This window comes from Acomys russatus, chromosome 12, assembly GCF_903995435.1.
Source record: "Acomys russatus chromosome 12, mAcoRus1.1, whole genome shotgun sequence".
NCBI classification, from domain to species: domain Eukaryota; kingdom Metazoa; phylum Chordata; class Mammalia; order Rodentia; family Muridae; genus Acomys; species Acomys russatus.
In genome coordinates this window covers 12,704,551-12,715,638 of record NC_067148.1, presented here as the reverse complement: position 1 = coordinate 12,715,638, position 11,088 = coordinate 12,704,551, and the positions used below count along the sequence as shown (strand labels likewise).

Sequence of the window (11,088 nt, the reverse complement as noted above, 5' to 3'; positions counted from 1 at the left end):
CTTATCTTAAAACAGGTAAAATTATGACTTTAACTTTTACAAAATAGATGAAAATATAATTTCTCATGATTAAACATATTAAGAATTTTTGATAGTCTGTGGCGAGCAGCTTTATTTATTATACAATTTTACCCGACATGATCATGTTGTACTGCCTTTGAATTCAATTTTTGAATTATTTTAGTAATTGCATTTAATAAATGTCTTATCTGAATTTTTCTTCTATTTGGTTCATTTATTCAGCATGATTGTGTTACCAGGGTGCATCTCATCACTGTTGTCCAAAGCACTTATGTGACTGTGGCAATGTTCTCTTGTTGTTATGTCTGGCACAGGAAAATAACCATGTGTCTATTTCAAATATAGCTACAGCAAATAACCTGCTTTTTCTAGTGTTATTAATATGTACAAAGCATGCAAAGTCAAAGCCAGGTGTAGTATGTATGCCTGTAACCCTAGCACTTAGTAGGTAGAGGCAGAAGGATCAAAAGTTCAAGGTCATCCGTAGCTAGATAGCAAGATCCAGTCTCAGAGAAGGGCCTGCAGGAGAAAAGAGAGCTCAAATAAATATTTATCCCCAAATCTATTTTGCTTTAACCCAAGATCCTGCACACATCTCAACAATCTCACTGTTTTCTTAGAAGACACATGCCAAGACAGGTCAAGAGGAAAATGGGAATGAGCAAAATCACTTAGTTGAATCTACCCAGGAAAGCAGTTGGTTGGAATTCAGAAATGGCTGACAGGGCCGTGTTAGTGAAAGCCTCAGAATGACAAGGTTCAAAATAGGGACAAAGAGCAAGAAAACTTGCAAAGGCAGTGCTCACGCTACATGGAGTCTGACCACCAGATCTAGCATCCTGACGGGAAACTGGTGTGTATCATGAAATCTCCGGAGTGGCTCTCGGCAGGGGGCTCCACCCCACCAGCCTTATGCTCATCCCAGCTAAAACTGAGTAGATACCAGCATAGATTTGCCATCATAGAACCCAGCGGCCACATGTTGCCGACCTGAGTTTCGAATGTTGTTGGGAATGGACTCATAGGGTGTAAATTTTAGCAAATTTAGTTGTAGACTGATACTGGTTCTGTATGTACTCCTTTACTATCTCCCCACGCCGTGAGGAATAATGGACTTGGCTGGCATGGTGTCCTAAGTTAGAGTCTGTATCTGTATGAATGCACATTAGGAGAGCAGGATAACCAACATTAGGTTCTCAAGCATTAGAAAAAAATACTAGAAATGAATTTGGAGTACAGGACAGATTGCCTTATGAAGTGAAGTCATCAGTAGACTTGTAAAGACAGCAAAGCTGTCCAAGGTACGTTCTGTTAGGTCACAGACCCTCTATGTGCCCCCTCCCCTCTCAGAGAGACGGGGGGGGGGTAGGGAGGGAGGGGGAGAGAGAGAGAGAGAGAGGAGAGAGGAGAGAGAGAGAAAGGAGAGAGAGGAGAGAGGGAGAGAGGAGGGGGAGAGAGAGAGAGAGAGAGAGAGAGAGAGAGAGAGAGAGAGAGAGAAACAAAGAAAGATAAAAAAAAACCCTTGGAGTCTTTGTTTTAAGCAACTAACTACTCCTGAGTGTAGGGCCTGCCCTGGAGCATAGTTGATATACTCAGTGTCCAGTAAAGCTGTCCAAGGTACATTCTGTTAAGTCACAGACTGTCTAGTTTCCCACCTCCCCCACCTCACCTCCTTTCTCCCCTCTACGCTCTCTGTCTCTGTCTCTCAGAAATCAGGCCCTGGCCCCTTAAAGCTGACAGGTCCCTGCTATGAAGTCTAGAGCACACAGGTTCTGAGGTGCAAGGGAGGAGATGAGTAAGTTCACCCTTCCCCCTCAAAGCTACAAGGTAAATTTACCCAGAACCTGGCTCCTCGGCACAGAGGCTGTACCAGACTAAATCACACTAAAACTTGTGGTCATCCCCTCAAAACCTAGAGAAGTCAGAGAATCCCCTTTGTTGGTGGTCTCTGCCTGAAGGCTGTCTTTATTTGCCACCAGGGATGCGGTGTGTGCACACATGTGCTTATGTGGAAGTCATAGTACAACCTTGAGAGCCAGTCCTCTCCTTCCACCGTGTGGGTTTGGGGAATTGAACTCAGGACAACAGGCTTGGCAGCAAATGTTTTTACCCACTGAGCTCTCTCTCTGGCCCTCTCTCCAGTAGCTTAGAACTACTGTATCAAAGTACAGTTTTAAGTTTTGCTTTAGGGAATTTAGTCTTTTCAATAAAAGCTGCCTTAATCTAAGTTTTAGACATACACTTGAAATACTATTGTAATTTTTCCAATTTTTGAGGAGAGGACTTGAGACAGGGTTTCTCTATATAGCCCACCTGTCCTGGAACTATCTCTTAGACCAGGCTGGCCTTGACCTCAGAGATCTAGCTGCCTGTCTTTGCCTCCTGGGTGCTGGGATTAAAGTCATGCACCACCATGGATGGCCCATTTTGAAAATCAAGCTTAAGAATTTTCAGTAATGGTTATTATTGACTACCTCATATGTTGTACTGGTAATTCTGTGGCTTCGTTTATCTAATTTTGATTCCTTTGAAATCTTTGAGAGCACTTATTTTCTTTTTATCCCTCATTGTTGTATCATTAGCATTTCATTCAACAATATTTTCTTTTTTCTTTTTGAGACAAGGTTTCTCTGTGTAGCCTTGGCTGTCCTGGACTTAATTTGTAGACCAGGCGGGCCTAGAAGTCACAGTGATCTGCCGGTCTCTGCCTCCCGAGTGCTGGGATTAAAGGTGTGCACCACCACGCCCGGCTCGAACCATGTTTTGATAATGACAAATAAAAGTGGAGAAGAGGCCATCTAGGCAGTGTCAGGTGGGGGCTCCCTCTCTGTGGTGTGGGCCTCAAGTTGGACCAGTCTTTGGATGGCCACTCCCACCATTACCCCAGCACATCTTGCAGGCAGGACAGGTTGTAGGTTGTAGGTGTTGTGGCTGGGTTGGTGTTCCAGTGCCAGCACTGGAAGTCTTGCCTGGTTACAGAAGATGGCCAGGTGAGGTTCCACATCCCTCATTACTAGGCGACTTCTCCAGGGTCACTCTCATAGATCCCAGGGAGTTTCAACCACACTAGGGTTCTGCATTGTCCTCAGTTCCAATCCTTCCTCCCAGTCCTCTCTCCCTTCGTTCCTCTCCCCCACCTCCACATGATCCCTCCTGTTTCCATTCCTACCCATGCCTAGTCCACTCAAATACCTACTCAACTTCCCCTTTCTGGGGAGGATAGAGCCAAGCTTGACTGGTTTTTTTTTTTTTTTTTTAAGAGATGGGGGAAGCAATGAAATGATTCCTAATGATGCTCTGCTATATTCATAGACTAGAGCCTAGCCAAACTGTCATCAGAGAGGCATCATCCAGCAGCTAATGGGAGCAGATGCAAAGACCCATAGCCAAACACTAGGTGGAGCCAGGGAACACCCCACCGCACCCCCAACACACACAGCAGAAGAGAGGGGGAAGAATTGTAGGAGCCAGAGGGGTTGGCCCACAGAATCAACTAAGCAGGGTCACAGGGGCTCACAGAGGCTAAAGCAGAAATACAAACCCTGTATGGGTCTGAGCTAGGTCCTCTGCACACTTGTTACTGTTGCACAGCCTGGTGTTCTCGTGGGACCCCTAACAGCAAGAGTTGGGGTATCTCTGACTCTTCTGTCTGTGCTTGGGACCCTTTTCCTCCTACTGAGCTGCCTCGGCCAGTCTTGACGTGAGAGTTTGTGCCTAGTCTTATTGTAACTTGTTAAACTATGTTTGGCCTGCTCCTTTTTTTTTTTTTTTTTTTTTAAGGGAAATGGAAGAGGAGTAGATCTGGGAGAGAAGGGAGGTGGAGGAAGGCCTGGGAGAAGTGGAAGAAGGCTCACTGACTGTGGTCAGGATGTAATGTATGAAAGAAGAATTTAAGGGCTGGAGAGATGGCTCAGAGGTTAAGAGCACCATCTGTTCTTCCGAAGGTCCCGAGTTCAATTCCCAGCAACCACGTGGTGGCAAACAACCACCTGTCATGAGATCTGGTGCCTTCTTGTGGTGGGCAGGCACACGTGTGGGCAGAGTACTGTGTAAATAATAAATAAATCTTTAAAAAAAGAAAGAAGAATTTAAAAAATGGAGACAGACGATGGAAGAGTAAATTAGATACAAATAATTTTGAAAATGTATGTATAGGTATGGGTACGTGCATGTGTGTATGTACCCTAAGAGGCCATAAAAGGATGTCAGATCCCCTAGAATTGGAGTTACAGGTGCTTATGAGCTACCAGATGTGGCTGTTAGGTACCAAACTCAGGACTTCTGCAAAAGCAATATGCACTTTTAACCACCAAGTCATCTCTTCTGCCTCTTGCATTGGATATAAATATAATATGACTGACCTTAAGCTTATAGCCATTTTGCATAGTAATCAGAATACAAAATTTATTATATATTATTCTATCTACTTTGTTATAGCTTGAAATGTCTTATAATGAACAATAAAAGCTAAATATTCAAATACACAAAACCTGATATAAGAGATACAAAACAGGGTGCCTACATTTATTTGTTTACTTATTTATTTATTTATTTTATTTACTTACTTATTATTTACTTGTTTTGTGGGTGGGGCTATGGACAGTATACATTCATAGACTGCTCTGAGGTCTAAGCAGAACTGTGAATCCTACTTCAGAAAAAGGGAAGTAGGGCAAGGCATGTGGCCCAGCTGGTGCAGGGCTTGCCTACCATGCAAAAGGCACTGACTTCATTGCCAGCACAGAGTGAAAAGACAAGTACCAACACTGTCTAATGGTTTAAAGAGAATTTTGGCCTATAAAACATGTTTTTGGAAGAGTTACTTTTCTGTCACCTCAAACATCTTGTTTATAAAATGTGGACAATAGAAGTATCTATGACAAAAATTTTTCAGGTTTTGCTTGTCTGCTTTGTTTTGAGACATGGTCTCACTGGGAAGCCCTAGTTGGCCTAAAAACTCAGTATGTTGACCAGGCTGACCTCAAATTCACAGACATTCTTTTGCCTCTGCTTCTCCAGTGCTGGAGTAAAGGCATGTGCCACTACACCCAGCTGATAAGAGATTTTTTTTTAACAGAATAAATAACACACAAAAGTCTTAGAATAGAGATTGGCTGTTTGGGTTAGAATTTAATTAATAAACACTATGACTAAAAGCAACTTGGAAAGGAAAGAATTTTTTCATATTATACTTTAGAGTTCTATCATTAAGGGAGACAAGATAGAAATTCAAGGTAGGAGCTTGAAGCAGAAGCTAACAGAGGAATGCTTGCTTGAAGTCTCACATTTAGCTACATTTCCATACATCCAAGGGTCACCTTGGTCAGGGATCTCCTGTCAGTTAGTGGTCAAGAAAATACTGCACAGATAACAGCCATTGGCCATTTTGTCAGAGGCTGCTCTTCAGGTAAGGTTCCTTTGTATGACTAAATTGACAACGTGTGATACATGATACCCAGTGTCTTTACCACCCAGTCAGTGATATGAGCCACTAAAGGATCCCCCATTACTTTAAAGCGAGCCCCAAGCATTACACCACTAAATTTCAATATGTATCTCTTAGAACTTGTTTGTTTGAGACAGGGTGTCCTTGTGTAGCCTTGGCTGTCCTGGACTACCTTTGTAGAACATGCTGGTCTTGAACTCAGTGATCCCCCTGCCTCTGCCTCCCGAGTGCTGGGATTAAAGGCGTGCGCCACCACTGCCTGGCTTTTCTTAGGACTTTAAAAAAAAACTCTTTTGTACCACTATCATATATAAAAATGAACTTTGTGCTGGGCAAGGTGGCTCACATCTTTAATACCAGCATGGGAGACAGAGGCAGGCAGATCTCTGAGTTTGAGGCCAGCCTACAGAGCAAGTTCCAAGACAGCCAGGGCTACACAGGGAAACCTTGTCTCAAAAAAAAAGATCATAAAAAGTCAAAGTGGTACATGCCTTTATAATCCCAGAATTTGGGAGGTAGATGCTGGGTCTCTGTGATTGTTTTTTAAATCTCTGGGATGGGTTTTTTGGGGACAGGGTTTCTCTGCGTAGCCCTAGCTGCCCTGGATTTTGCTCTAAGATATCAGTAATTTTGTGGCTAGTCTGGTCTAAATCCTGAGTTCCATGCCAGCCAGAGACACACAGCAAGATCCTGTCTTTAAAAAGTCATACCTTTGTTGTTGTTTTTGTTTTTAACTTTTAAAAGAGGCAGAATCTTGGTATGCAGCATTGAACTCATGATTCTCCTGTGTCTTCCTCCTGATTTTTTTTTTTTTTTTTTTTTTGAAACAAGGTTTCTTTGTGTAGCCCTGGCTGTCGTGAAACTCACTCTGTAGATCAGGCTGGCCTAGAACCCAGAGATCCTTCTGCCTCTGCCTCCCAAGTGCTTGGACTAAAGATATGTGCCACCACCACCACCTGGCTTCCCTCATCTTTCTTAATTTTGGATTTAACTGAGCAAATACATCACTCTATTTTAAGAGATTTTGCTTTTAAAAAATAATGGCATATCTTATTTCTTTGTCTTTTTTTTTTTTTTTTAAACAGAGTTTCTCTGTGTAGCCTTTGATGTCCTGGACTCACTCTGTAGACTAGGCTGGCTGTGAACTCACAGCGAACCACCTGTCTGCCCTCCGAGTGCTGAGATTAAAGGCATGTGCCACCACACCTGGCCTTATTCCTTTTTCTTATCTTTTGTTACATCAACACTCTGTAGTGCCCCTGCACACACATGTTTTAAAGTCCTTGTGGAACTATAACACACAGACCTAAAGAAGCTAAATAACAAGAAGGCCCCTAAGGAGGATGCTTAATTCTCATTCAGAAGGGCAAATAGAACAGACACCGAAAGCGGTTGAAAAAGGCAGCAGGCTGGGAGCCTACCATAGAAGTCCTCTGAAAGACTCCACCCAGTGCGGGATTGAAGTAGATGCTGAGACTCACAGCCAAACATTGGGGTGGAGCGCAGGGAGTCTTATGGAAGAGTTGGGGGATAGAAGGAGCTGGTGGGGACAGTAGCGCCACAAGGAGCCAACAAATCTGGACCTGGGTTGCAGAGATGGATGCACCAACCAAGGACCATACGTGGTGAGAACCTAGGCCCCTTTGTAGGCATAAGGTTATTGTGTAGTTTAAATTCTGAGTTCTGTCTCAGTGTTGTGTAAACACTGCTCCCCAGCTGTTCCCTGGTATGCCAATAAAGCAGCTTACAAAATAATATTGAGCAGTTTAAGTCTGTTCTTAATCCTCTATGTTATCCTGACTCCATCTTTGCCAAAATTCCCACGTTACTTGCTTTTATAGTTCTTTCTTTGCTCCAACTGAATTTTTTTCATTTTTCCTGCTCCTCTGCCTGTGGGTAAATCCCTCACTTCCTTTTCTAACTCCTCCTCTCCTGACTGGCAGAAAGTTCAGCCCTATTCTCTCCCCTGCTCATAGATTGCTGTAAACTGCCTTACTGACATATCAGGGAACAATTGGGGAGCAGTGTTTAAACAACATTGAAATAAGAGATTCTCAGAACAAGGATTGCAACCAGACATGGGCAGGGGAGGGGTACAGAAATCAGCATTTGAATTATATAATAACCCTATGCCTACATTTCCCTTTTTAGTCTAATAAAAGGCTCTTTCTTGCGTGGTGTCACACACCTTTAATCCCAGCAGTTGGAAGGCAGAGGCAGGTGGATCACTGTGAGTTTGAGGTGAGCGAGTCCAGGACAGCCAGGATTACACAGAGAAACTCTGTCTCAAAAAAACAAAACAAACAAAACAAAAACAAAGAGAGAAAGAAAGAAAGAAAAAGGCTCTTTCTCTTACAAACTACTATAGTTGTATGTTGGTATAGACTTAAATATATTTTGTTACAACACCCTTGTAAGCTGCTTTATTGGCATACCAGGGAGCAATGTTTATAAAACATTGACACAGAAATTAGAATTTAAACTACACAATAACCTTATGCTTACACCCCCTGCTCAGATGTAGTCAGCAGGCGGCACAGTCTCTTTTGGGTCCCATAATATGGGGAATAGGGACTACTGACAGGGATTCTGGTGCCCACTCATTGACCACTTCCCTTTGGCGGAGCTGCCTTACCCAGGCCCCAGCGGGAGAGGATGCAGGCAGCCAGATGAGACTTGATAGGCTGAGGTCAGATGATAGGGGAGGAGGGCTCCCCTTTCTGAGGACTAGAGGAACGGGGGAGGAAGGATGTGGGGAGAGATGAGGGAGGGCCTAAAATTGGGATGTAAAGTGAATATATTGAAAAACTTTTTAATTAAAAAAGTCTTTGTGGCCGGGCGTGGTGGCGCACGCCTTTAATCCCAACACTCGGGAGGCAGAGGCAGGCGGATCGCTGTGAGTTCGAGGCCAGCCTGGTCTACAAAGTGAGTCCAGGACAGCCAAGGCTACACAGAGAAACCCTGTCTCGAAAACCAAAAAAAAAAAAAAAAAAAAAAAAAAGTCTTTGTGGAGTTTTAAATTAGAAATGTAGTGTGAAGAGTAAACAGTATGGGGGAAATAGGATCAAGGTTCATCATATACACATATGGAAATGCCATAATGGAACCAATTTTTGAATAAGTAATAAAATTAATACTTTTTAAAATCTAGTGTGGAATTTGACAAACACAGAAAGAGCTTTTTTTTTTTTTTTTTTTTTTTTTTTTTGGAAACAGGGTTTCTCTGTGTAGTCCTGGCTGTCCTAAAAGTCACTCTGTAGATCAGGCTAGCCTTGAACTCAAAAATCTGCCTGCCTCTGTCTCCCAAGTACTTGGATTAAAGGTGTGTATCTTTTTGATACAAGAACTTCTTTTCAGTTATTTCATAAATAGTCTTGCTTCTTCAAGTTCTATTTTTTGCTTATCTTGTTTTTCCCCCATTTTAAAATATAATGTAAACTGGGCACCATGGTGCAGACCTATAATCTCAGCACTTGGCAGTCGGGTCTCTGTGAATTCAAGGCCAGCCTGGTCTGCACAGCTAGTCCAGGATAGCCAAGGCGACACAGAGAAGCCCTGTCATGAACCCTCCCCCTAAAAAATAATAAAATAAAATAAAATGCATTTTATTTTTATCCAGAATTAAGTAGATTAGACTACTCTCAATGGCAAGCATTTAATAGTTGAGCATATATTTGTTTCCTGGTTTTTAAAAAATATAAACTTTAATTGGAATTATAATTTGCAGACTGTTAATCAGTTTGATTTTGCTACTTAGGCATTTTTCATCTTAAAAGTTAAAAATCTAAGCCGAGTGATGGTGGTGCACGCCTTTAATCCCAGCACTCGGGAGGCAGAGGCAGGTGGATCTCTGTGAGTTCGAGGCCAGCCTGGTCTACAAAGCGAGTCCAGCACAGCCAGGGCTACACAGAGAAACCCTGTCTCGAAAAACAAAACAAAACAAAACAAAACAAAACAAACAAAAAACAAAAAGAACAAAAAAACACAAAAGTTAAAAATCTGCCTTATTTTAGATAATATGTACATTGTTACAGTTTTTCGACTGTACGTATGGCCCTTGCTTTTTTAAGATCTGCTGTTTATATTTTGTCAAAGGGTTTGTTCTGTCATATATAACTTGCTCGGTGCATGTGCTTTGGATAATGTAATTTGGTTTCACTCGGACGCTTAAGTTATCTTTCAGCTTTTTGTTTTGTTGGTCCAGGGTGTTGCTGTCTAGTCCAGGCTTATCTTAAGCTCACTTCGCAACCCAAGCTGACCTCTTGCCTCAGCCTCCCCAGAACTGAGATTACATATGTCTAATTTAAGGATGTCTTCTTTGACAGTTTGAAGTGAGGAAAATGTGAAGGCATGAAGACAATGGGTTTCTGATATATCATTAACAAATAAAACTTATTTTTGAAAAGTTTTAATTGTACTCTAAACTGAGTGTGAGCCTCTTTCTAAAATATAGACTAGATAAGTTTCTTGGTTAGTAAAATGTACACATTATGTACCTTTGGTAATTTCTGTAGATAATGTTCTCTTCAGATTCATTTCTTAAAATTTGTGTTTTAGAGATAGAAGAAGAATAGAAGGTAAAAGAAGATGCTGGGGTCAGAACGAGCTGTTGTGGAAGAATGGCTATCAGAGTTCAAGGTAAATGTGGGGTAAGACTGTGCTGTGTAAGTGTAGGCCAAAGTGTAATGATGGGAGTGTGTTCTGAAAAGAGCCCTAGAAACAGACCTTTAAATGGGAGATGCAGAATGTGAAATAATGCCTCTTTGCTTGTGGTTCTTTCAAGTACAGCTAATATGAATAAGGGTCAAAGGAATTGTGTGGAAATAAAAATAATTGTTGGGTTTAAGATACATCTAGTAGAAGACTGGAGTCTTTTAAGCTTTTATAATAGTATTGTTCCTATGGTTAAAAGTCAAGTAGTTTTGATCGAAAACTATCTAATATATGAGCATTTATGAAATATATTTGTGAAAGCATAATTCTAAGAACTGAAATACATCCTGCTCTCTTTTAGGCTAGGTTACTTTAAGGTGACCTGTTTTTGTGAAATCTAGCTATAATATGTAACATGGTTATTTTTTCATGTAAAAACAGCTAGAAAACTCCTATGTTGATTATTTAATGTTAATTATATTAATTATTTTCAAGGTTCTTATTTGACTCTTCTTTTGCTCAAGAAGCACTCATGTAAAATAAATTTGTTTCCTAAATACTAAGTTCATTTTGCTGTCCTTTGGTGGTTTTATCGTAGGCATTACCTGACACTCAAATCACCACTTACGCAGCAACTTTACACCGGAAAAAAGCACTTGTACCAGCACTCTATAAAGTTATTCAAGACTCAGACAATGAGGTAGGAAAGCCTGTAAGAAAGTAAGTTCTGAATAGTGAGATGAAGCCTGTGCACTGAAATCACGTAAATGTAAGCTTATAGTTTCTGTCTCACTTGTGAATCTGGAAAGCTCTTTCTTCTATTTTCATCCTGATAGTTGCTTTGGCTTCCCCACCCCGTCCTCTTACATTTGATAATGTTTTGGTCTTTTTTTTTTTTTTTTTTTTTTTTTTCTTTCTTTTTTTGTTGTGAAGGTGGTATGCTTTGATTCACCTTCATCTCAATGGAT

General features: G+C 41.4%; 1 protein-coding gene across 1 annotated transcript in view; it reads left to right on the top strand.

The window, feature by feature from the left end:
• The first annotated feature begins 10,086 nt into the window (after positions 1–10,086).
• Positions 10,087–11,088, top strand: part of Hycc2 (hyccin PI4KA lipid kinase complex subunit 2) — a 31,705-nt gene continuing 30,703 nt past the window's right edge. The window contains exon 1 of the mRNA XM_051154529.1: positions 10,087–10,105. Within this exon, the coding sequence (XP_051010486.1) occupies positions 10,087–10,105 (19 nt within the window). The remainder of the gene's footprint in view (positions 10,106–11,088) is intronic.